Source organism: Chiloscyllium plagiosum, chromosome 7 (genome assembly GCF_004010195.1).
Source record: "Chiloscyllium plagiosum isolate BGI_BamShark_2017 chromosome 7, ASM401019v2, whole genome shotgun sequence".
NCBI classification, from domain to species: domain Eukaryota; kingdom Metazoa; phylum Chordata; class Chondrichthyes; order Orectolobiformes; family Hemiscylliidae; genus Chiloscyllium; species Chiloscyllium plagiosum.
This window is the reverse complement of record NC_057716.1, coordinates 11,641,877-11,669,504: the sequence shown is the minus strand read 5'-3', so window position 1 is coordinate 11,669,504 and position 27,628 is coordinate 11,641,877. Positions and strand designations below refer to the sequence as shown.

General features: G+C 41.7%; 1 protein-coding gene across 1 annotated transcript in view; it reads left to right on the top strand.

The window, feature by feature from the left end:
• Nucleotides 1–3,671: 3,671 nt before the first annotated feature.
• pth2ra (parathyroid hormone 2 receptor a) overlaps nucleotides 3,672–27,628 on the top strand; it is a 61,679-nt gene continuing 37,722 nt past the window's right edge. The window contains exons 1-4 of the mRNA XM_043694543.1: nucleotides 3,672–4,098; nucleotides 4,488–4,598; nucleotides 4,711–4,832; nucleotides 5,051–5,145. Coding sequence (XP_043550478.1) covers nucleotides 4,077–4,098; nucleotides 4,488–4,598; nucleotides 4,711–4,832; nucleotides 5,051–5,145 — 350 coding nt within the window. The 5' untranslated portion in view covers nucleotides 3,672–4,076. The remainder of the gene's footprint in view (nucleotides 4,099–4,487; nucleotides 4,599–4,710; nucleotides 4,833–5,050; nucleotides 5,146–27,628) is intronic.

The following is a 27,628-nucleotide window of genomic DNA, read 5'->3' as shown; positions in this document are numbered from 1 at the left end:
CTGGGAGGTACTGCTCTGATATCCCCTGTTGGCTATGTATTAGGTAACTGCCAGCACCCATGCAGGGCAGCTGCAGACTGGGAGTGCTTGCCTGCGTGCCCAAAGCTTTTAAAGGTACTACAGATACAATGGACTCAATTTAATTCTCTAATTCATCTCATCATTTGATAATTTAAAAACTTTCATCATATCCTGTCCCGTATGAAGTCTGAAGCTAATAGGTCAATTACTATGAGACCTGAAGCTAAATATCAGGTATGCTTTGAGTTTAAGGAGCCCAGAGTAGGAAATATTCCCTCCAGTCTATGTTACAAGATCAAACAAAACTCCCTGCTCCCCATACTATTTTTTTAAGGTGTTCTTAGTGTTTCTCATTCCAGGTAGGCTCATAGTATACTGGACTATGCCCTTCTCTAAAACCTCAAAATCCTGTTCTAACATCCTTTCAGCTCACCACACCCCTTGGTTTCTACTGTACCCTGTGTGATTAAAATCTATCACTCCATCAGCTTTTTTAATAACCTCATCAACATGACGCATGGCCTTTAATGTCTCATAAAAATAAACCCCAGGTTCCTCCACTCTTCCAAAGTCCTCAACTTACTTTCAGTAAAATATAGAGAACGCTGGAAACCTCAGCAGGTCTGGCAGCATCTGTGGAGATAAATCAGAGTTAACGTTTTGGGTCCAGTGAACCCTTCCTCAAAACTGTTGGTAACTGGATAAATGTTTTTTTATGCAGAAGATAGGATGGGGAGGGGTAAGGAGTAAACAGTAGGTGGAGCTAGAGCCCCAAGAGAGAAGGGCACTGGACAAAGGATTGGATAATAGAACATAGAACATAGAACATCGAAGAATACAGCGCAGTACAGGCCCTTCGGCCCTCGATGTTGCGCCGATCCAAGCCCACCCAACCTACACTAGCCCACTATCCTCCATATGTCTATCCAATGCCCGCTTAAATGCCCATAATGAGAGAGAGTCCACCACTGCTACTGGCAGGGCATTCCATGAACTCACGACTCGCTGAGTAAAGAACCTACCCCTAACATCTGTCCTATACCTACCCCCCCTTAATTTAAAGCTATGCCCCCTTGTAATAGCTGACTCCATACGTGGAAAAAGATTCTCACTGTCGACCCTATCTAAACCTCTAATCATCTTGTACACCTCTATCAAGTCACCTCTAAACCTTCTTTTCTCCAATGAAAACAACTCCAAGTGCCTCAGCCTTTCCTCATACGGTCTTTCTACCATACCAGGCAACATCCTGGTAAACCTCCTCTGCACCCGTTCCAGTGCCTCCACATCCTTCCTATAGTATGGTGACCAAAACTGCACACAATACTCCAGATGCGGCCGCACCAGAGTCTTATACAACTACAACATGACCTCAGTACTCCGGAACTCAATTCCTCTACCAATAAAAGCCAGTACGCCATATGCCTTCTTCACCGCACTATTTACCTGGGTGGCAACTTTCAAAGATCTGTGTACATGGACACCAAGATCCCTCTGCTCATCCACACTACCAAGTATCCGACCATTAGCCCAGTACCCCATCAGGCTAGGAAATGATCAGGCTAGGAAAATGAAGGCTATTAACTGGGACTGTTAGTGGCTAATAATGGGCTGTGTGCATTAGCAGACCTTATGATAATAAGGCCTGGGGTGTGGGAGTTGGGTTAAGGGCGAGGGAAAATCTTAAGCCAAAAAGTTGTTGAACTCAATATTGAGTTCAGAAAACTATATAGTTCCCAAGCAGAAAATGAGGTGCTGTTCTTCCAGCTTGCGCTGAGCTTTGGAGCACTGCAGGAAGCCTGAGTCAGAGATGTTGGCCAGGGAACACGATGATGTGTTGAAATAACAGGCAATGGGAAGCTCAGGGTCATTTTTGCAGACAGAGTGCAAGAGTTCTGTGAAGTAATCATCCAGTTTATGCTTCATTTCCCCAGTGTAGAGGAGACCAGATTGTGAGCAGCGAATACAGTAAATTAGATCGAGCGAAGTGCAGGTAAAGGGACATTTCAGCCAGAAAATGTGTTTGGACCCTTGGATACTGAAGAGGGAGGAAGTAAACAGACACTATTTGGGTTGTGGGTGTTGTTTTTGGGAGTGATCTAGGGCGACCTGGAGGGAACAGTCTTATGGAAGGCTGACAAGGAAGGGAAGGGGAATATGTATCTGGTGGTGACATCTCGCTGGAGGTGGAGAAGATGGTGACTAATGATCATTTGAATGTGGATGCTAGTGGGATGGTAAGTGAGGACCATGGGAACTCTATCAGTATTATGGGAGGGAAGAGAGGGAGTGAGAGTCGAAGTGCGGGTGTTGATTCAGACATGGCTGAGGACCCTGTCAATTAAGGTGCTGAGAAATTCTCGGTTGAGGAAGATGGTGGACATTTCGGAGGTTCCCTTGTTGAATTTGGCATCATTGGAATAAATGAGATGGAGATGGAGGAATTGGGAAAATGGCAGAGTTTTTAAAGGAAGGAGGTAGTCAAGGTAACTGTGGGAGTCAGTAGGTTTGTAGTGGATCTGAAGGTTTTAATTCTAGTTGTTATGGGCCTTTAGCTTTCTGCCATCACCACCAGTTGTTGCAGTTTTGATAGGACTGGATCTTTCTGTGTCCAAAGCCTGATATTGTCAGCTGTGACTGCGAGTGTGTCCAGGAAATTGAATACCACTACAGACTTTTCCATTTGTGGTACCACCAGTGATGTATCTGCTAATGGGAGATGGCTCAATGTATCCACATGTGTTACTTGGACTCCAGGGTGATGGTGATCTAATTTGTAATTATATGCACTTAGTATTACAGTCCACTGCTGGATATGACCTCAACCTATGGCCGGCACTGCTTTGTCCTCTTTAAGCAGACCTAGTGGGGGTTCATGGCCCTGGAAAAATGTCTTAGGACTATGACAAAGTTCTCTAAGTGTTCTTTATTTGTCAACCCTGTTAATAAAACATCATCTAAATAAATGGCAGTCTGGGGTAGACCTTACAAAATGTTTTCCATCATTCGCTGAAAAATTGTACAGGCTGACAATAGCCCAAATGGCAGTCTTGTATATTGGTACAAACCTTTATAAGTTTTAATTGTAGCCTACTTCTGGGAATCTTCATTTAATGGCAATTGCGGTCTGCATGCTCATTTCCAGCTTCATGAATGACAGCCACCTTACTAGCATTGTGCATAAATCCTCTATGCGAGGGATTGGGTATTTATCTAGCTGTGAAAAGTGTTTTACCCTTTGTTTAAAATCCCCACAAAGGTTTCCCAACCCGTCAGCCTTTATGATCAGTATGCCTAGTGCTGTCTCATTTGGCAAACAGCACTGGTTTGAGGATTCCTTTGTTTTCCAGCCTCCTGATTTCTGCCTCTACTTTTGCCCATAAATGGCACTGGGTGAACCTTGCAGAATCATAGAATTGTTGCCTGGTCAACATGCAGGGTGGCCTTGGCTCCTTTGATAGTCCTTAGACATTCCTTGAAGACTTCTGGGTGCTTAATTAGGACTTCACTCAGGCAGCCGTTTTTCTAATTGAAAAATGTTGAGCCAATCAAGGTGAATCTCTCTCAACCAATTTCCTCCCATCAAGCTTGGGCCTGGTCCTTTTATTCAGCTCGTAACTGAACCAACTGCTTTTCATATGAGACTGGAACCTAAATCATGCCCTTAATCTGTACAGGTTCCCCAGTATAGGTTCTTAGCCAAGCTAAAGTCTTGGCTCAAACATAAGGGTTGGAGTCCAAAGTGAATTTTGTTAAAAACTAGTGCCAGGAAAGAGGACCTTCCAATTGAGGACCTCAAGTGGATAATTATTGCCCCAAGCCTCTTCCTGGGTGTATTACCAGCAGCAACTAGCTCTCCCTTGGTGGCATTGCATACAATGCCAGCTGCTAGCTGGGAAGGCTCACTGATGCCTAGTTTAGTACCCATGAGACACCTAATGCAGCAGGTCTTGCTGAAAAGAAGTGACAAGGAGCTCCAACTGACCAGCAAGAGACCCACCACTTTATTCCATCAGAGTACAAGTAGATGACAAGAGTCTACTTTAAATTGAGGAATGAGGCTCCTTCTGGATTCAGGTAAATACCCTGCATTCCCAATTAAAATAGGATTAGGCCTCACCTGAAAGACAGCAGTGAAGCACTCTATCAGTTTTACTCAGGAATGCCAGCCAAGATTCTGGGCTCAGGGTCCTGCAGTGGGACTTAAATATGTTACTTCCTCTCTCAAATGCAAGAATGCTAATACTGAACCATCACTGCTGCTTTGTGTGTTCTCCTAATATGTGCTCAAGTCCTGCTTAACAGACTGTGTTTAATTTGTTGGATTCAATAAATTCAATGGATTCAATTCTCAGCTAAACAAGAGAGCTTTAATAAGCTGTGGTGCCATCACTGTTGGTGCACTCAATGTTCCTTGGACTCAACCGTTCCTTTCTATGCCATAATAATGTCCTGTACTTTTTCAGATGGATTCTGTATTCCGGAATGGGATGGCTTAACATGCTGGCCAAGCGGATTCCCAGGAGAGCTCACTGCTGTTCGGTGCCCGAATTATATTTATGATTTTAATCATAAAGGTACTGTGCTTTGTTCGTTCATTATTGCCAACTCTACACCTTTCAATGGCAAAAGGTTAATTGGTCCAGAGTGATTTCTTAAAATATCAGCATGGCGTTTCTTTTCCTTCAGGGTTCGCCTATCGCCAGTGCGATAATGATGGAATGTGGAAGTTTGTTGAAGATCTGAACCGAACGTGGACAAACTACACAGAATGCCTCACTTTTCTGCAGCCGGACAATAACGATAGACAAGTAAAAGTTGAAATCTTTCTTTGTTGACAGTCTCTAGGATGGGGGTTGGTTTGAGTGGGGGACTTTATCATGGGAGTCTGATCTCATCCCAAATACTTAGTAATGATCTTTTCAGATTCATTTATAGCTATATATTCGTAAAGATGAAATTCAAACTATTTTTTTACTGAACAGTAATGCTTTTTTAACTTTGGATGATACGTTGTATTTTTAAACAGGAGTTCTTTGAACGGGTATATGTAATGTATACCATTGGATATTCCGTGTCTCTCTGCTCATTGATCATAGCAATTGTAATTATAGGATATTTCAAGTAAGTGAAAAAGATTTGTGTTTCTTTTGTCCATTGCGATTTTAATAATGAGAAGAATAGAACTGGGTACTCTTTGTTTTACAATTTAGCTAGGACAGAACTGGGTGTGACAGAAACAAAAGTAAATGGATGGAAAATCAGGAATGGGCATGGAGGACAGCAGGAATGCTCCCTGTTACTAACAGAACTTGGTCAAAAGCCTGAGCTGTCTCCTGTGAACCTTAATCCGACAAACGTTGCTGAACTTAACCAAACGAAGTTGGCTACCAATCGTGGTCAGAGAGAAGTGGGGAAAGTATTGAAATCCTGACACATGCTTGAATTATATGAAGCTTAGATTTGGCAGCAGTAAATTGAAAAATAAATGTACCTTATGTGTGGGAGGAAGAAATGATTAATCTAACTGTTGAGTGGATAATGTTGACACCAGGGAGAGCATTAAATCAACTAAAACAGAAAGGGCCCAGCCTGGGCTAACTTAGCTGAGCTCAGCAGGGCAGCTATTAGAGCACCATAATTATCATAGGGATGCTGGTTCAAATCACAACGTCTTCTGATTAATGTCCATATGCAGATGTCAGCTGAAGACGCCTCCTTGTGTTTAGAAGACAAGTTGGAGAAAATGATTATCTCTTCTTCTTTCCCTGAATCCCTTATATTTTGTTCACTATTTAGGAGCAAAGCAGAGGAAGATCAATGGCTCATGATGTGATGTTTACCATTCTTCACAGTTCATACTGGAATGGTTACATCTCACAACTTGGTCATATACATGCAGCTTTTAAATAACAACTCTACAAGTTAAATGAATAAGATATGTGGCATTTAAAACACTGTAAGAACTGACACTTATTGAAACTGATGCTGCATTAGGTTTCTGGAAGAACTAATTCACCAGCCACACATTCTACTTTACAAATACAGACTATCTGCAAGTCAAAGCAAAGCTAACTATTGGGACATCCTTCTGTCCTATGGAATCGTCCTCTACAAGTATACTGCTTACATCTATCTAATAAATGAAGAAGATGTAATCTATATCGTGCACCGAATGTTGAATTTGTCAGTATATTGCTCACATTCGTAAGACATATGCTTAAGAACAGTGTTAAAATAAGAGATTCAGTACTACTAACATTGATATGGGCTTTGCAGTGACTTAGAGAAAGGACTGGGAGTTTATTTGAAATGTTTCAACTTGTTTTGCAATATTGTATTGTGCAATGTTTCTGACTGTCAGGCAGTTAGCATGGAAGTCAGTCCCAAGGGCTAGTTTGGGTTAATATGTGACAATATAGGGCAATCAATCAATTGGAAACAAGTGTTTCAACTTATTTTCAGTTGTTGTGGTACTTACCCATCCCATTAAATAGTCTTTCTGGTTACTTTATCTACTCAGGCCAGCCTTTGCTCTCTCCAGCACACCTGTGTTTTTACATGTAACCTTCATTCTATTCCACATTCTGCTAGTGCCGCATTCCATTTCCTTCATGTTGTAGAGCTCTTAACCCTCCCAACTGGTCTTCAAGATACTAACAATAAGACTATCCAGCATACCTTACAAAGCCAGACTGCATCTCTTGTAGTGTCTGAAATGTGGAAGTGCAAATAAGAAGTTTGGTACTGGATTTGATATGGGACCTAAACTCATCTTAGAGTTACGGAAGTTGCATCTCACTGGGTTCCATGGTAATGAACAGCTAGAGACGGAAACTGTCAAACTCTTAAAAACAGCTGTCTTAAACTTGAATGTTATGTAAGACAGTACAATGCACAAAACACTCGGGTACTTCTCTCAGATATTGTGAAGCTGAAGAGGCTATAATTATGAAGAAAGATGTGAGCAATTGGAGAAATTTCTTGTACATTTAAGGAGATGATGACACATTCAAGCATGTGTCGGGATTTTCAAGAGTTTCCCCACTTCTCTATCTCTGACCACTATTGGTAGCCAACTTCCTTTGGCTAAGTTCAGCAATGTTTGTCGGATTGAGGTTTGCAGGAGACAGCTCAGGCTTTCGATCACTGCCTGCTAGTAAAAGGGAGTGTTCCTGCTATCCTCCGTGCTCTTTTTTTTTCAGCACAGCGAAGGTTTATAATAGGGAAAATGTGCAGATTGTTTCAGTTGATCTGTGAAATGTTAAGAACAAGAAAAGGTTGAAGAATTAGGAGATGGTTGAAGAAAACTCTATTGTTAAAGCAGCATCCACAAAATTACAACAAAAATAGCTTAAATATATATAGAATCATTAACATTCCACACCCCTTCAGAGCAGGGTGAGAAACAACATTCAACATTAATCACCTAGAGATAGTTGACTCATCATTGAAAGCTTGTCCAAAGAGAGAGGTTTTAAAGAGCATCCTGAAAAAGGGAACAGGGATGTAAATGTTTAAGGAGGGAATTCTGAAATTCGGGACCTAGGCATCTAAAGGTTACCAAGAATGGAACAATTAAATTCAGAGTCGTGTGAGCAAGTATTGAAAGAGTGCAGTGATCTTCTTGCAGAAGCAAGCAACAGAGATAGGGAGGGAGCAAACCATAGAGAATTTTTAAAACAAGAATCAGAATTTAAAACTTGGAATTTTGTCAGAGTGGGATAAAATGTGGGCTAATGAATGCAGGTTGGCTGAGTGAAAGCAATTTGGGATATGGGCAGCAAATATACGAAAGACAAACAGAATTTGACTGTTTGGATCTTTCAATTTGATCCATCATTCAATGAGATCATGGCTGATTTGACATTTTTTGAATTCCACATTCCCATCTTTCCATACCTGAGAACACTGGATTTCCCTGCCTAACAAAAATCCCTTTACCTCTATCTTAATATTTAATGACTCTGCCTTCTGAAGCAGAGAGCTCCAAAGTATCACAACCATTTGAGAGGAAAATCTTCGCCCCCCCTCGCCCCCACACCAATTTCTATCCTAAATGGATGACTCAACTTTTAAAGAGTGCCTCCTAGTTCTGCACTGACCCAGAAGAGGAAATGTCCTTCCCACGTTGACCTTGTCAAAATAATTCAAGATTTTGTACATTTCAATTAAATCACCTCTTACTCAGATTCTATGGAAATAGCCAAGTCTGTCCAACCTTTCCTGATAAGACAACCCACTCATTCCAGGTATCAATCAAGTAAACATCTTCTAAACTGCATCCGATGCATTTACATCCTTCCTTAAATGAGGAGACCAATTGCAAAAGGTATTCAAAATGTGGTTTCTCGAATGCCCTGTATAACTAAGTATAACCTCCTTAATTTTTTTGCTCAATTTCCCTTGTAATAAAGAATAGCATTCCATTGGCCTTGTTGATTTCATGTTGTACCATACTAATGTTTGGTGACTCATACTCCAGAACAGTTAAATCCCTTTGTACCTTGAAATTCTGCACTTAGTCCCTGTTTATGTAATATTCTAGTTTTCATTTTTACCTGCCAAAGTAAACAATTTCACATTTTACCACATTATATTCCACATGCCAGATTTTTGTCGACTCTCTCAACCAAGCCATAACCATCAGTAGGTTCCTTTTTTCTTCACAACACATTTTCTGATCTGTTGGCTACCCTCCTCTATGTCATTGTGAATTGTAAAAACTTGTGTACCCAGTACAGATCCCTGTGGGACTCCATTATCTGCCAATCAAAGACCCATTTATTCATGATCTCTTTTTTTTACTGCCAGCCAGCCAATCTTTCAACCATCTGAAATATTACCCCAACTCTATGAACTTTGAGTTTATGCAATAGCCTTTTTATTGGCATCTTATCAAATTCTTTCTGGAGATCCAAGTACAAAATATCTCCAAGCTCTCTTATATTCACAGCACATGTTATTCCTTCAACAAACTCCAATGAATTGAGTATACATGATTTCCCTTCAGGAGAAAGTGAGGACTGCAGATGTTGGAGATCAGAGTCAAGAGTATGTTACTGGAAAAGCACAGCAGGTCAGGCAGCATCCAAGCAGCAGGAGAATCGACATTTTGGGCACGAGCCCTTCATCAGGAATGATTTCCCTTCAGCAAAGCCATCCTGACTACTTTGGGTTTTTTCTCAGCACACAGTTATAATCTCTTCTATGATTAATTCTAACACCGTTCCCAAGATGGATATCAGGCTAATTGCCTATAATTTCCCATTTTCTGTTTCCCTCCCTTCATGAATAAAGAGGTCATATTCACTTCTTTTCAGTCTGAAGGAACTTTGCCTGAATCAATGGAATTTTGGAAAATTAACACATTCTGTCACATTAGCAATTTCTTAAAGGACCTATGGTTAAAATCTATCTAGACTTGGAGACATGTCAGCCTTCACCTCCATTAGTTTGTTTCGTACTATTTCTTTTGTGATTTTAATTTTGGCAAATTCCTCTTTGCCTTCAAACGTTTATCTTCTACAGTGAAGGCAGAACCAAGTCAAATAAATTATGTTCTCTGTTTGGTTCCAAAACCTGCTTCTCTAAGAAACCATCTCAAAAGTCTTCTATGAGCTCCTCATCCAAGCTACAACAGCTAATCTGATTTTTTCCATTCTATTTATAGTTAAACCGCAACTGTTGCCATTCCTTTATCATAATCACCCAATATTTCTTCCTGTCTACTTTTCTCCTACATTGTGTTACAGGTAGGAGGCCTGTAGACCACACTAACTTGTGATTTCTTTCCTTCACTGTCCTTCATCTCCACCCAAACCAATGCTGCACCTTGATCTCTCGAATATTGTACAAATGCTATCCTTGATTACCAGTGCTCCTCTCTACCTTTTTTCATTCTTCAATATTCAATATTCAGGCGAAAGTGAGGATTGCAGATGCTAGAGATCAGAGTCAAAAAGTGTGGTGTTGGAAAAGCACAGCAGGTCAGGCAGCATCCAAGGAGCAGGATAATCGACATTTTGCTTTCCTGCTCCTTGGATACTGCCTGATCACCTGTGCTTTTCCAGCACCACATGTTTTGACCCTCAATATTCAGGACCCAATCATTGTCATTCCGCAGAGATATCTTCGCAATAGCTATTAGATTGTATTTATTTACTTCAGTGTTTGTTAACCTTGTTATCAGTGATGCACTCATTCAGATACAGACACTTTTTGTCTTTTTCTAGATTTTTGTAACATCTAGTCTTAGTTGATGTTTTCACAGGGTTTCTTTTTCTGTCCTCCCCTCCTCACCATCTTCTGACCTTCGTTTCCCATGATCTTCATTTCCTCCTTTACCCTGGCTCTATTCTTTGATATATCACATATTTCCACATTTGATTCCTTGCTCCCACTATTTAGTTGTGCATCAGCTAAAATTTAATTAGCGTGGTAATGGGAAGATACACAGGAAAGCATTGGAATAGTTATGTCTAAAGATAAGAAATTAATAGAAAAATGTTTCAGCCGCAGATGAGCTGAGGCAGGGGTATAGCTGGATAATGCTTCAAAAGGGGAAATAGGTGTCTTGGTCGTGTAGCCACTATGTCACAGGGTATCTGTCTCAATGTCAAACACAACACCATGTTTGTGAACAATCTAGTTGCAGTTTGTTGCTGGGAGACAGATGGAGTCAGTAGCTAGGGAGCAGAGTTTGTGGTAGGAATCAAAGAGAGTGGCTTCAGTTTGCCGAATATTTAGTTTGAGGGAATTTCTGCTCATCCAGTACTCCATATTGAACTCCCAGTCTGACAGATCAGAGTCAATAGAGGGTCTAACTGAGATGGTGGTAAGCTAGAGCTGAGTGTTGTCAGCATAAAAGTGGAACCTGTCCTGGGTTTAGGGATGATGTTATCGTGAGGTAGCATGTAGCTGGGAAATAGAAGGGGCCAAGAATAAAACTGTGGGGAACACAAAAGGTCATGGTGCTGGATCAGGAACAGGAACCATTGCAGGTGATTCTCTAGTTGAGAAGGATAGAACCAGCAAAGGCAGATCAGTTCAGATGATGAAGAATGAAAGACATGGTTGGAGGCTGGTGCCAAAGGCTGCAAACAATTTGAGAAAGTTGAAGAAAAACAGTTTACTCTTGTGACATTCACATATCTTCTGTAACTTTAATAAAACTCTAATCAACAATGCGACAGGGGTAACCCAATCAGAGGGATTCAATCATAGAGTTAATGGTCAGAAATAACTCAAATTTTGAAAACAGCACATTCAAGAGGAATGGGAGGTTTTCGCCAAGAAACGAGCAGGAGAGTGGAAACAGACTAGGAAACTCATAGTGAGAAACTAGTGTGAAGAATTAGAACTGTGATTTTTTTTTTCTTCTGTGCTTCTCATGAGCTGATGATTGGTAGTGGGGGTATGGAGGTGTGTGAAATCAGTGAAAAGCAATAAAGGCCACCTTCTCCAAAGAAATCACATAATTTCTCTATGCACATCAATCCACCATTTCAGACAGACACTAATGAGAAGTGAAGCTTCCTCTCCGAAGGTAGGGTAATAGTGGGCTAGATTTTCTGTCTCTGAATGATGGAGGGAAAGTTAGGAAAATTTGGTGAGAGTGAAAAACAGCTTCTCAACATCAGGAAAAGAAAACTCAGTTTTCCACATGAATGTTTTAACCACTAAATAAAAAGTCCACGAATGAGCACTGAGGAGACCATTTACGTGTATTAGCATATTATTACCTAATCTCACTTCATTTATATGCCAGTTGCTATTTTCCCAGGTAGTGGAGAGAAGCTAAACAGAGCAAATTTGGAGCAGTTGCTTGGCAGCAACAGCACGCAAGTATCCTCTGTGGGCATTCATCATAGCCAGCATACCTCAACATCTCAGAGAATGCCCTATGGACAGAGACCACGCTCCATCTCTAGAGGCTGGCAGCAACAAAGCACCAGCATCACCATCTCAGGCATTTCTTAGACTCAGTTATACAGTTCGGCACGTCAGTCCTACATTTCGGAACTCGCTGACATCTTGCGGTGTAACGCTGCTTTGCATGCTGGGTCAAGAACACTACAAAGTCCCAGCATTAGTGAACACAACAATGACACTGTCAAAGTGGGGTGTATACCTAATTAGGATGCAGCGTGAAATTGAGTGAGAAAAACCACAAGGGGTCATGGACGGAGATCCACGAACTGTCTCTGAAATGACCATTTAGCCAAATTTCGGGGCAGTTCAAACCATTGTTACAATCCTTCAATTTTTGACTGAAGCCTTATTTAATTTCTGCAATAGCCCTGTCTTTTGACTATTCATATGTACAGGGACCGGCTGCTGCCTCCCCACTATAACAAGCACAGTAACAATATAAGGTATGGCAGGTATTAAACCCACAACTCATATCGCTCATTATGTGGTTATAGGGTATGACCATTTTTGTACAATTCTATTAAATGCAAAAGTTGGGACATGCTTGTGAACTTTATTGTCGCAACCTGTAAAGTAATGTTAAATTGTTACGTTAAGTAACGTTAAAGGATGGTCCAGGGATATGATGGTGATGTTAGGAAAACCCAGTAGCATTCAAGACCAAATCAGACTTAAAGGGTTGAGTCCTCCCAACTACTGAAAGCTGTACGCAATGCCAGAACAATACAGCGAGATCAATAGAAATTAGATTCTTGCTGTCGAGAAAAGATGTCCAGTTCTTCTATCAAGTTGTTATGCTCATTGGGACAGTCTTCATTGGAATCCGTCACTGGAGCTGTGATAGTCTCTGTGGCTGCTGCACTAAGAGCCATGATATGAATGGATGAGAGACACAAAGCATCCGCAAGTCCAGGGCCAGTATCTGACGTGGAGTTGTCCCCTACTGCAGAGCTTCCAGTCCTTGGTGCCATCATGATGCAGTAAGGATGTATGAAAGCCGCAGTCACTCATCTTCGTTCAAATGCCACTAACATCCTTTAGGAAAGGAGACTGCCATCCTTACCTGGTCTGGTCTGGTCTACATGTGACTCTACACCCACATTAATCGCCCTTTGAGCAATTAGGGATGGGCAACACATGCTACCTATCCAGTGATGCCCTCAGCCCTTGAATAAATAAAGAAAAAAATAAGTGATAAAGGTGAAGTATTATGATATTCTCCCCAGCAGTGGAGGTCAGAATGCCTTTTCAGGTTGTCCAATGTTTCTGCAAAGCAATATCTTCTTCCACTTGGGTCACTGAGGGTCAGAGGTTGATGCATCAACACAAACATTCCATGCAGGTCATGCCTGAAGCTTTGTACCAGTGCTAGCCAGACAGGATGTAACTCGATCTTCAGAATCCCTGCTCCAAATAACTAGAGGCCACACCAAACATATTGGATGGGGACAATGAGGATCCGTGAGATCTGCATCATTGTGACAAGTAAGGTGAAGAGAGAAACAAAGTTAACATTTTGAGTCCACTGTAACTATTCTTCAGATCTGAGAGAGGTTGGGAAATGGGTGACCTTGGCAAAAGTGAGGACTGCAGATGCTGGAGATCAGAGGCAAGACTAGAGTGGTGTTGGAAAAGCACAGCAGGTCAGGCAGCATCTGAGGAGCAAGAAAATCGACATTTCGGGCAGAGTCCTTCATCAGGAATGAGGCTGGGAGCCTCCATGGTGGAGAGATAACTGGGAGTGTGTTGGGGCTGGGGATAAGGTAGCTAAGAGTGCAATAGATGGATAGAGGTGGGGATAAAGGTGATAGGTCGGAGGCGAGGGTGGAGCGGATAGGTGGGAAGGAAGATTGGCAGGTAGGACAGGTCGTGAGGATGGTGCTTCCTCATGCTCCCAATTCTTCCTCACTCTCGCATGACATCTTCTCATATAGTTGCAGAAGGTGTAACACTTGCCCTGAAACCTCCACCCTCCTCACTGTGCAAGGCCCCAACATACCTTCCTGGTGAATCGTGTTATAACTTGTACTTTCAATCTGCTTTACTGTTTTTTGCTCCTTACAGAGCAGTCTCCTTTACATTGGTGAGACCAAGTATGAGTTAGCTGACTGGTTTGCAGAATGCCTCCAATGTGTCTATAGTAAAGACCTTGATTGCTCGGTTGTTTGTCAACTCATTAAATCGCCTTGCTCTCACGCTAACATTTCTGTGCTGGGTCTATTGCAATGTTCTAACGGAGCACAATGCAAGCTCAATTGCAACACCTCACTTTGTGATTAGGTAATTCACAGCCTCATGGTCTCAATATTGAATTCCACAACTGGAGAGTCTGACTGCATGTTGTCTGTTCTCCATATTTGTTACATTGTTCCCCACCTAACCCTCCTCACAGCTTTGTCTTGTTTGTAGCTTGCTTAGCGAGGACCTATTCCCTATCTTTCGCACCTTAATTTATATCCATTTCACATCACTTTTTCTCTTTCACCACGATTAAAAACCCTTTGTCATTTGCACATGGCCACCACACCATCTAAAAGACATTTGGATGGGTATATGAATAGGAAGGGTTTGGAGGAATATGGGCAGGGTGCTGGCAGGTGGGACTAGATTGGGTTGGGATAATTGGTCGGCGTGGATGGGTTGGACCGAAGTGTCTGTTTCCATGCTGTACATCTCTATGACACTATGTTCCCCTCAATCCTCCTCCACCTCTTTCAAAAGTATTTTAAAAATTGTTCGATCCCTTACAATTCTGAAGTCAAATCTGTCTCAAAGTGTTAACTCTGTTTCTCTCTCCAAAGATGCTGCCTGAACTGCTGAATTTCTCCAGCATTTTCTGTGTTTTCAGCATCTGCAGTAGTTTGCTTTTAAAAGAAAATTGAGGGGTTCTTCAGAACAAACAGCATCTTACAAAACAACGGAGTTGGCCAAAGTAATACAGGCAGGACTTCTTTGTGAATGTTCTTCAATGGAACTAAGCTGCATGAAGCTGTCTTCCATTAACTGCATAAATCTTGATGTTGAGGTCAGTATTTCCCGTATAATGCTAACTGCAAGGGCAGCTTAACACTTTGATTTTTCGATGCTGTTCACGTTATTTAATGAAAGTTAAGATTACATACAGACGGAAGCCTTTGCAACATTGGATGCTCCCTCATTCAATCCTAACAAAGTTTCACGTTAGACTGGGCGTTATGAAAATTGTAGCTATCATCCAGGCAGGGTTGGAACATCACGAGGTGCTAAGCCTGGCCAGCCTCTGTACATTCCTTCCTGTAGTTGCAGCTAAAGTGGCAATCATTCACAAAGCTGATGATTTAAAGTAAATATATGTTTACAAACATGATAATGTCACCCATGCCACCTCATAAGGTTCTTTTCTTCCTTTCCCTCATACCCAGTTCAGTGCAAACCTAGGTCCACAGATGGGGTGGAGGGAGGCCTCCATGTAGTGGAGCCTGTTAGAGTTTAGTTGGAAACCCCTGGGTCATTTGAGGCTAGACGATCCAGAGGCAGGTTCACCTTCCTCAGCTTGAACTCTCACAGGGTTGAGGGTGGCAGGCTGGGTGAAGGTGGAAGGTCCTTGTGGATGCTTTGTGTTTCTCATCCATTCATGTCATAGCTTTTAGAGACCACAGAGACCATCACAGCAAAAATCTAATTTCTGTTGATCTCACCATATTTTTGGAGTGGTCTGACTTTTGAGGAGGTTGTTTCTCCATGGGTGGGGTGTATGTGGCACCATCCAATCTCCTTGTGAGGAAGCAGTACCTGGTGTGAAATCATGGTTTCCTCTTGCCCCTGTTACTGTGCCATTAGTCTGAGTACCAATGGTTACAGCGACTGCGTGCAGGTATGAACATCAAATGGTACAAATAGCAAACGTACCTGCTGCTCCTGTGTCAGCCTTTGCATTTAGAATGGTGTTCCTGATGACCAATACCATTGAGTGCTCTCCTGTCCGAGACTGAGTGGCTGCCTGGTCTCTGGCAGTTCTCTGAATGTTCATGACCTGGGGCATCTCTCCTTTGACTGGCTGTGGAGACAGAGCAGTGAAGCGCTCACCAAAAGGTGCACCCAACTGTACTCTCATTAAAGTACCCAACGAGGTGTCAGTTGCTCTCGGAGCTGGTGGAGGGTGCAGGAGGCAGCCTTGATGGTTCTTCCTTTGAGACCTCTGTGGCCTCATCCTCAGAGGTGGAGAGGGTGGTGATGTTTCGTGAGGCCAGTATTTTAAGGGCAGAGACTGTGTGCAGGGAGCTGTGGGTGTGGGAGCAGAAGAGCGAATGAGCTGCGAAATACGTTTGGGCATGTTAAGAATGCATTCACTGTGATGTTAATGGGAGAGCAGCACAATGATTCTTACTTGGTTACCAGGACATGGAGGTTTTTATCGTCACAGGTCACTCTCCCTGATGCAAGGATTCCTACCTTGTAGGGGATGAGTGGATAGATGTTAGGCAGCCCGTCAGCAATCTTGGTTCTCTCTGTATTATTGTGGGCTGGAATGAGAGTACAGGAGGGTACAGGAGGGATTGAGTGAGATGAAAGTGGCTGGCACACAACTGTTGGTGCTGATGCAGGTTGAGGAAAGGTGGTGAGGCATCCTGAGAAAGTGAAAAGGCAGCACAGAAGGCATGCAGGGTTAGTGGTGTTGGGGGTTCGGGTGGGTGAGAGCAAGTGAGGAAAAATGCTGCATGCAATAGTGAGAGCGGTGGTGTATGAGCCTTGGTGGCAGAGTCAGAATGAGTGTGAGTTAGCAGAGAGAAGACGGTGGTGCTTACTCCTGTGGAGTGCTGAAAGTCTCTAACCCTCTTGCAGCATCACTGTATGGGCCAGGGACACCTGGATGGCAACTTCGGACCAAGCTGACAAGATTTGGTGCCTTGGTCTCCTCTGGTGGTGGTCCTGAGGAACGTGGAGGATTCTCCTCTACAACACCTAGCCCACCAAGGCCACCAGGTCCCGGTTGGTGAAGTAGGAGCTAACATCTCATTCGCAGCCATCTCCAGAGCAATTATTCACAGAAACCATGAAGGGCAGATCCAGATTGACAAGGGTGCACACCATGTTTGAAAAATGTCAATGGTACTGGGAACTTTAGCAGATCCTGCCAGTGCCTGGTACCTCTACCACTGACAAATGCACGATTGCAGAGGCATAGAGGTGTAATTCACTACCTTAAGTACTCAGAAGGAACCAAAAGGTTAAGTTTCAAATAATTCTTTCTGACTGTTTTTCACATATTTGCAGCTATACTTACTGAAGCATTGAGCATTGGGGATTTGTGTCAGCAGTGTGTATTGTAGATTTGAGTTTGCACTGAAGTCAACTGCCATGTTCTAATTTGCATCAAGCATTTCCTGATTAACAATCACTTTTGTGCTTGCTTGCCAAGCAATGCCTCAATTTTAAATTTCACAGTTTCATATCTTTCCAGAGCCTCATTCTTCCCATCTTCAAAACTCCCATCACACTCCAAATCTCTGGGCACCTCCAATTCTGGCCTCCTCAACATCTCTGATTTTAATCATTGATGAAATCTGCTTGTCTGTTGGGGACTGCTTGAATTAGTGTCCCACTAACATTCCATTCTGAACAGTGTAATTCACCGTGTTCCCTAAGGAGCCATTTATCTAAACCCACGGAATAGTTTGGAAGAATTAAGTTCTCAACCTCAAGAAATAAAAGTCTGTTTCAACATCTCGGTTTTGAATGGCAAGATAAGAATCTCACTAGTGAATAGCAAAAGCCCATTTCCACATATTAGCATGCCATTAGTATCTAACCTCCTCAGACTGATATACAGTTTCCCAGTGTACTGCATGCCAGATATAAACTGGTTAGTAATAATTCACAACATGAAAATCAGAGCAAGTACCTGGTAGCTCCAGTTCCAACTGCTATGTGCCTCCATCTTGGCCAGCAGTCTACAATCTCAAGGCTTACTCCACGAAAATGCCTGCAATATGCACAGAATTGCAATTTAACAGGGAGCAGCCTCATCACATCATCAGGGCACAACTCCAACTCCTTAGAATATAGTTCACCATTTCAATGCTGTATTTTGGAGCACACCAACACCTTACCTTGTAAAGCTGCTGGCAAGACAGTACGCACATCCATCTCATGTATTGGACCAGTCTGCACCTTAGGAATCCTAACTTGATGTCTTGGTGTTCGCTTGTCTTGAGTCTATTTGGATGCTCACAGCATTTCCGCATTGCCTTTTTGCACTTTGCTGCCTCATTCAGAACCTACAGGCTGACAGCAGCTCAGCTTTGCCTTGTTCCTTATGGCAGACTCAAAGCCAGGCAGTTTGCTATAATTGTCAGCAATGATCAGTCAAGTGACATAGTTATGTTGCTAGTTGGCTCCGTACTCTATCAGTGGTACACCTGAACCATATACCAACAGCATTTGCTTTAACCAAATGACCATGTCTCAAAGCCTACGGGGAGTAGTCAACTTGGTCAACAGGGGCTATCGTCAGTCAGGGGTTCCCAGATCAGTCAGTCAAGAGCAGCATCTGATCTCATTCCAAGTACTCGAATATGGTCAATGAGCTGCTTGGGGCAGTCAGAATCAGTGGTTCTTTATTACCACAGTCATTTCAGAGGTCCCGTGTAACCTGGCCAGGGATTGGCAGTAAGTCAGTCAGGGAAATGCATAGAGAGCAGTGAGGCATCTGTTCACTCCATCAGTTGGGGCAGTTGACTGAATTGATCATGGGTTTGGGCCATTGTTAATCTGGGTGTTTGTTCATTGAAAGTCAAGCTGGAGGTTGAGGGGAAGTCATTAAGAGCCATTACTGTGTTAGGGAAGATGGCAAAATCAATTCTGGGGATTAACAGCAGCATGTTGCTGAGGGAACCATAATTGTGAAGGGGGAGGGCAACTCAACATATAAGATTGAAATACAATAGTGCATTGGATGACATGGGTTATTGGGGGAGTGGGGCAGGGGATTAATGGTCATAACCATCCTGGCTTTGCTGGGGTGAAAGTGCAACACAGTATTGAAATGGGTTTAGCTATAGGCCTAGGGATCGGGGGTAATATTAGGAGATGAAGTCACAAATGAAAGAGTTTGACGGTAAGCTCAGTAATGATGGGGTCAATAGGGAGTGCAATGAAAAGATAATGTTGAAGATTCTGGGGACACTCCTTGTTTACCAGACTGGGTCTGCAACCACTCTGCCAGGGATGACCTGTATTACCTTTGTTAGAGGCCTCATTGATTTTTCATTATTTTTATTTAATTATTTTATCAATTTTTGGTTTGGAGCTGTCAGCTGAGAAAGTAGAGCTAAAGATGACTTTTGTACTGTAGGTACTGGGTTGTGTTGAAAGGAAAACAGATCAAATAAGCCTTTGTTTATTCATAAGGCCAGGCCTGAAGTTAATTGCTGGTTGGTTCTTCGTCAAAAGATTCTGCAGAGAAGACCATTTTGTTTAAACAGAGAGCAGAAATTGGCTATTAACAAGATCAGTACCTGGGAATTGGCTCCAGCAAGTCTGGAAAAAAAACTTTATGTTCAAGCAGATGGCAGATGCTGTATGGCAAAAGTGGAGACGAGTGGTCAGTGTTTCAATTGGGTTTTGGACTGTGTTTTCTGTAAAGAAAGAATTTGTCTATTGATGCTACAGCATGAAGATTTAAAAAGCTCCCTGCCTAACTTCTTGGAAGTTCAGAGAACAGAAAGCTAAGTGATCAATATTACTTCCTTTATCTGAGTGGACTATAAATGTGATTCTGATTGACACCTTCAGAAAATCAATCAAGAAACCATCATCAATGTCTGTGGAACAAAGCATCATGAAAACCATTTAAGTAATTTGGCCAATTTTGTTATTTTCTTTTTGTTATCTCTTAACTGTTTGTCTGTCTGTCTTTTAAGCGCTTGGGGCAGAAAACCAAGATTTTTGGGTTAAAAGCAGAGACCAGTCAGATTACTTTGTTTAATTTTAGTCTACTGACGTATTGTATTGTCAATGAATTGTGAAATCTTTTATTTAAGATACAAACCCAGAATAAATTATTAGTAGACTTTGAGATTGGTTATTCAAAGTCTGTTTAGGAACCATTGGAGTCATGTTTGAGGGCCTTTGAGGCTTGAATTTTTACCATGTTGTGAATAGAAAGGTGGAAAGGCTGATTTGGTTCTGCTGTGTGTCTCTATGTTATAACACATTCCAAACTCATGCAAATCATGAATGTGCAATGGAAATGGAAAATGTCTGCAAACACGCCTGGTGTTTTCTTTCTTTTGTTTAAGGACCCCGGCTTTACTTGTGAATGACTTAAGGCCCTTAAAGGAGCAGTTAGATTAATCAGGCATTTACAGACTACAGGTTGAAATTACTATAATCATGGCATCCTGCACATGAAATACACAAAGTATTAGCGATTTTTGAGAAGATTTTTAGCTCAGGTTGATGATAAGAATTACATTAGCTCACTGAGCTTGAAGGTTTGTTTTCAGCTGTTTCGTCACCATGACTAAGTAACATAATCAGTGAGAGTCTCCAGTGAAGCACTGGTGGTGTGTCCCGCCTCTCTATTTATAGGTCTTGGTTTCTTAAGGTGGGTGATGTCATTTCTGGGTTTTTTTGTCAAGTGAAGGTAGATTGATTTAGATCCTATGTGTTTATTGATGGAATTCTGGTTAGAATGCCATGCCTCTAAGAATTCTCGTGCATGTCTTTGTTTCAGCTGTCCTAGGATGTGTGTTTTGTCCCAGTCAAAGTGGTGTCCTTCTTTGTCTGTATGTATAGAAACTATTGATAGTGGGTTGTGTCTTTTGGTGGCCAGTTGGTGTTCATGTATCCTGGTGACAGGTTTCTGCTAATTTGTCCAATGCAGTGTTTTTTACAGTTCTTGCATGGTATCTTGTAAATGACCTTAGTTTTGCTGGTAGTATCTCATGGATACTTTAGGTTCATTAGTCCCTGTTTAAGTGTGTTGGTTGGTTTGAGGGCTACCAAGATGCCAAGGGGTCTGAGTAGTCTGGAATTCATTTCTGATATGTCTTTGATGTAAGGTAATGTGACTATAGTTTTTGGTTCATTGTGTCTGCTTGTTTGGGTATGTTTCTGAGTAATTAGCGGATTGTGTTTATTGAGTACCCATTTTTCTTGAAAACGTCTAGATATTTTTCTTCTGCTTTTTGTAGTTCTTGGGTGCTGCGGTGTGATGTAGCACTTTGATGCAGCTCCATTTGTGGATTTTGGGATGATTGCTTCTGAAGAATTTGTTCTGTGTGTGTTTGTTTTTTCTGTAGATGCTAGTTTGAAGCTCTCTGTTAACTGTACGTTCAACTGTCACGTCTAGGAATGGAAGTCTGTTGTTTTTCTCCTCCTCATTTGTGAATTTTATGCCTGTCAGGATACTGTTGATGGTGTTGTATGTTTCCTCTAATTTGTTCCGTTTGGTGATGACAAAGGTGTCATCTACAAAGCGGACCCAAAGTTTGGGTTGGATAGATGGGAGGGCAGCTTATTCAAGTCTCTGCATTACTGCTTCCACTATGAACTCTGATATTGGTGATCCCATAGGTGTTCCATTGTCTTGTTTGTAGGTTTTGTTATTGATACACAGAGTATTCATACATTGTGCTGATACAAATCCAGATCAGAAGCAATCTTAGCAGGCTGAGCTAGTGGGAAAATGCATGAAGATGCAGTATGATGTGGGTAAATGTGAAGTTATCTACTTTGGTAGCAAATATAGGAAGGCAAATTATTATTTGAATGGCTGTAAATTGAGGGAGAAGAATGATCAAGGAGACCTAGGTGTCCTTGCACACCAGTCGCTGAAAGTAATCTAGTTTGGCTATGCTTTTAACCCAAAAATCTTTGTTTTCAGCCCCATTCACATAAAAGACAGACAAACAAACACAGTTAAGGGATAAGTAAAATAAAATTACAAAATTGTCCAAATTACTTACGTGGGTTTCATGATGTATTGTTGCACAGACATAGATAATGGTTTCTTGGACGATTTTCTGAAGGGTGTCGACAAGCATCACATTTACAGTTGACTCAGATAAAGGCAGTAATATTGATCACTTAGTTTTCTTAATCCTTGAACTTCCAAGAGGTTAGGCAGGGAGCTTTTCAAATCTTCATGGTGTGGCATCAATAGACAAACTCCTTCTTTTCAGAAAACACAGTCCAAAACCCAATTCAAATACTGACCACTCCCTGACACACTATCATCTCCACATTTACCATTCAACATCTGCCATCTGCTTGAGCATGACATTTTTTCCCAAACTTGCTGGAACCAATTCCCAGGTACTGACCTTGTTAATAGCATATTTCTGCTTTCTGTTTAAATGCAATGGTCTTTTCTGGTAACAAAGCATCAGTGGAATCTTTTGATCAAGAACCAACCCACAATTAACTTCCAGACCTGACCCCATGAATAAACAAAGGATTATTTGATTCATTTCCCTTTTAACAAAAGCTATTATCTACAATCCGCAAGTCATCTTTCGCTTACAGTTCTCAGCTCTGCGACAATACTGCTCCTTTAACAAAGTTAGACTGATTTGTACTGACCCAAATATTTTCTAAGTGTCAGTGGTTACTGATTTTTACTGACCTGAAAAAATTCTAATTGTCAGTGGTTTTTGTTAAAACACTTGTACAATGAAAGGGAAGTGGCCAGTTGTCCCAGTTCAAGGATTTTTCTGGTTTGGTTTAGTTTTAGCTGGGGACCTAGAGACTCAGCTGCTGTTTAAGCAAGTGATCCCTGGCTGATCCTCTCTGTCTCTCTGACATCTCTCCTGTAAGAACCTGTGTTTGAACTTACTTTTTTTTGCCAAGGGTCTTATGGAGATGTTGCAAGAAATTGGAACAACTCCTTTGTTACATTACAGGGGATATCGTGTCTGATGGGTTTTCGGGTGCTAATTTAATTTCTGTTTTCTTTGGTTTGTGTTTCATTTGGTAGTATGTAAATAAATTCTGTTTCACTTGAAACCAAGTTGTTTGATCAGCTGCATCACTCCTGGGATATCCACCTCACATCTGCCTGAAACAACTAGAAAAATTAGGGCCTGGGCTTCTTTCTAAAAATGTTTTGAGGGGGTCTGGCCTGGTCCATAACAGCTCACAGCTCCAAATCAAAATTGATAAAATAATAAAATAAAGATAATGGAAAATCAGTGAGATCTCTAACAAAGGCCACGACCAGCAGAGTGACTGCAGATTCCAGTCTGGTAATCAAAGAGTATCCCTTGAAATCTCTATTTCTTCATTGCACTCCCCATAATTACTGAGCTTAATCACATTGTTCCATCAAAATTTTTCATTTGGGTTTTCATCTCATTTGCTGAAAAATGTCGTTGATTCTCCTGCTCCTTTGATGCTGCCTGACCTGCTGCGCTTTTCCAGCAACACATTTTTCAGCTCTGATCTCCAGCATCTGCAGTCCTCACTTTCCCCTCTTTTCATCTTATTTGTCTGTTCATTACCTGACCCTTAACCCTACAGTTTCACCATATGAAAATTGTGTTGCACTACGCAAAGCCAAGATGGTTGTGACCATCGACCACCTGTCCCATTCCCACAGTAACCCATAGCCTCCAATCCACTATTGCCTCTCACCCTTATATATGGAGTTGCAGGTGCAGAAGGCAGTAAGGAAGGCAAATTGTATGTTGGCTTTTCATAGCGAGAGAATTTGCGTACAGGAGCAAGGATGTTCTGCAGGACATTGGTGAAGCCTCAGCTGGAATATTGTGTTTGTTTTCATCTCCTTATCTAAGGAAGGATGTTCTTGCTTTAGAGAGAACGCAGTGAAGATTTACTAAATTGGCTCCGGGGATGGCAGGACTGACATATGAGGAGAGAGTAAGTTGGTTAGGATCGTATTTACTGGAGTTCAGAAGAATGAAGAGGTTTGCATAGAAACCTATAAAATTCTAACAGGAGTAGACAGGTTAGTTACAGGTAGGATGTTCCCAATCTGTTATGGACCAGGCCAGACCCCCTCAAAACATTTCAAGAAAGTAGCCCGCACCCTAACTTTGCTCGTTGTTTTAAGCAGGAGTATAGTGGATATTCCAGGAGGGATGCAGCTGATCAAACTACTTAGTTTCAAACAAAAAAGAATTTATTTACAAGATTACTGAATGAGACACAAACAAAAGAGAACAGAATACTGAATAACTTAACCAATCCGAAAACCCAACAAATTATCCCAACTTAATGATGCAGCTCCAAATACTTGCAACAATCCCCGTAAACACCTCTTGGCACAAAAGATAAAATCAAACACAGGGTCTGACAGGAGGGATGTCAAAGAGAAGGACCAGAGGCCTTTCAGTGAATAACCAGACCAAACCAGAGAAAAGCTGAGCTGGGAGAACTGGCCACACCCCTTTCATAGTACAAGTGTTTTTTTTTAACTTAAAAGCCTTTTGCCTTAGGCAGTATCTGTTAGCTATACTCAAATTGGCCCTAAATCCCATCCAACCCCAGACTTTTTGGAACCTGTGTTTTCACGACTTCCTGCAAAAAAAAGGATAACATAACCTTATTAAAGGAGTAGCATTATCATTCCTATGGTGGAGGAATCTAGAACCAGGGGTCACAGTTAAAGGATAAGGGGACTGAGGTAAGGAGAAATTAATTTACCCAGAAAGTGGTGAGCCTGTGGAATTCAATGCCACAGAAAGTGGTTGAGGCCAAAATATTGGGTTTTCAAGAAGTGGGTAGATGCAACTATTATGGCAAAAGAGATCATGGATATAGGGTGGGACCGAGGATGCAGAATTACAATATTAAATTTGATGATCCGCCATGAATGTATTGAATAGTGGAGCATGGTCAAGGGGTGGAATGGCCTACACCTGTTGTTATCTTTTAGTTTCCATTTCTCTATGTCTATGGGCATTACCGATTTGTCAAAGCCATCTCTGTGAAGTGGAATTGATTACAGGTGAACTTGAAAATCTCACCGCCAGGACACAATTCAGAATTGGCTGCACATGGAGCTGTTTTCCTCTCAACAGGAACTCTAAGAATTTTCTGATGTTCTCTTCTCTGAAATACTGCTGTTCTAGGATGATGTGGGTCTTGCAAAGGATATGGGCTGGAACATTCACCATCTCCTGGTGTATTTGTGTGATACGCCTTAATCAGAATAAGGGTGTTATGTCATGATTTGGAGACACCGGTGTTGGACTATGAGGTACAAAGTTAAAAATCGCACAACATCGGATTATAGTCCAACAGGTTAATTTGGAAGCACTAGCTTTTCGAGCGCTGCTCCTTCATCAGGTGATTGTGGAGAATAAGATTGTAAGACACAGAATTTATAGCAAAAGTTTACGTTGTGATGTAACTGAAATTATTTATTGAAAAAGACCTGGATTGTTTATTAAATCTCTCATCTTTTAAAATGACCATGTTGGTTTCAGTTCTTTCATATGTAAATCGCAAAGCTTTTTTTTAAAAAAGTTACATTCTCAAGTCAACTTTAACAATTGGTGTCATGTCAGCCCAGATAATGCATTGAAGGTTTTAGCTCCCTGTGTGAATCCGTCTGTGCCATAATGGTCAGACTGATTCTAATCTAAAAAAAACAGATCTAAAAAAAAGTGTTCCCTTCCAGTCGGAGAACACTTCAGCGGTCCAGAACATTCAACCTCGGACCTTCGGGTGACCGTCTTCCATGGCGGACTTTGGGACATGCAACAACGAAAAGTGACCAAGCAGAGGCTGATAGCCAAGTTCGGTACCCATGGGATGGCCTCAACTAGGACCTTGGGTTCATGTCACACTACAGGTGACCCCATTGCACTATACACACACACAGACACACAGACAGTCTGACACACACACTCTCACGCAGACCCTTTCTCATACACTCGCACATACACTCCCACACACCCTCTCACAGATTTAAACCCCTTTACACTCATCACACACATACACACACCCTCTCACAGACACTATTAACCACCCCCCTCCCCATGCGCGCACACACACACACTCTCACGCACACCCTCTCTCATACACTTGCACATACACTCCCACACACCCTCTCACAGACTTAAACCCCTTTACACTCATCACACACATACACACACCCTCTCACAGACACTATTAACCACCACCCCCCCTCCCATGCGCACACACACACAGCCACATGCACACATACACATATAAGTTTTGTGGAGTAAATTTGTACTTGCAGAATTACATTTTACTTTGTTCAAAAACTGCATGAATCCATGTAAGATTCCGTAAATCCATTTTTTAGATTAGAATCAGTCTGACCATTGTGGCACAAACAGCCTCACACAGGGAACTAAAACCTTCAATACATTATCTGGGCTGACATGACACCAATTGTTAAAGTTGACTTGAGAATGTAACTTTTTTAAAAAAAGCTTTGCGATTTACATATGAAAGAACTGAAATCAACATGGTCATTTTAAAAGGTTAGAGACTAAACAAACAATCCAGGTCTTTTTCAATATATAATTTCAGTTACATCATACTATGAACTTTTGCTATAAATTCTGTGTCTTACAATCTTATTCTCCACAATCGCCTGATGAAGGAGCAGTACTCTGAAGGCTAGTGCATCCAGATAAACCTGTTGGACTATAACCTGGTATTGTGTGATTTTTAACAGTGTTATGTCAAGATCATATTCCATGATCTTCCTTGTGGACTTCTCCTTGCCCCACTGTGTTGAAGAAGATGCCAAGCCATCATTTGTGAGTGATGCAAATGCTGACTGCTGACATCATTGCTCTGTTTCTGTTATTCCCCACGCAAGTTCATTGGAACGGAACCAATGTACTCAGCCAAAGCATGGGTTATCATCCTCGTGAGTGCACTGCTGTGGTCACTCAATGACTGTAAACTTGTTGTTGCTTGAAAGGCAAGTGATCCTTGTTCGTTCCCAGAAGCAGCTATTATTTTGCCTGTTTTTTTTTTGTTCTTCTTTGCTTTTGCTATTGTTGAATAAAAGTGAACATTTTCAATGGTTTGAAGGTTTTGCAGCAAGTCATCCCCCACAATGAACAAAGAGAATCCACCAAGTTAGGCATTAGGCAAAGAGTAGCACTTCCGTGGACAGGGTTATAAGATGGAATGGCACTGAGGACAGATAGCTTAGATGGCTTGATGTTTGTAATTGAAGTTACAATGACGGTCAACCATGATGAAAATAGCAATACGTTTACAAACATAAACTTGTAATGAAGAGCCACCTGTCCACCTCTATGTCCTCAGAATCTTACCTCTTCCATTCCCCTCCTACTACTATGGGCAACTCCAGGCTGGCAGCACTTGACCTGCATTTTAAATGTTGCCCTACGTGAGGAATCCCAGGGGTTTCTGGTAAGGAGGAGTGTTTCCATTATTACTAAGCAGACAATAGCTTCACCAGGACATCATAGAGATATACTACATACATAGTGAGGCGGGTTGTGAATAATTCTTTGAGAAAATTCACTGGAGCTCATGGAGAGAAACCATTTTTGAAACTCCTTGAAATTGAAACATTATCACATACGTTAGCTATGAAGAAAGCACTGTGGCCTAATGTTATTTCGTGGAGTTAACAGCAAAGTCTAGACACCAATGTAACGACTTAAAAAAATCAATCCATCCAACAAGGATAAACTATCACATAAAAAGGTAA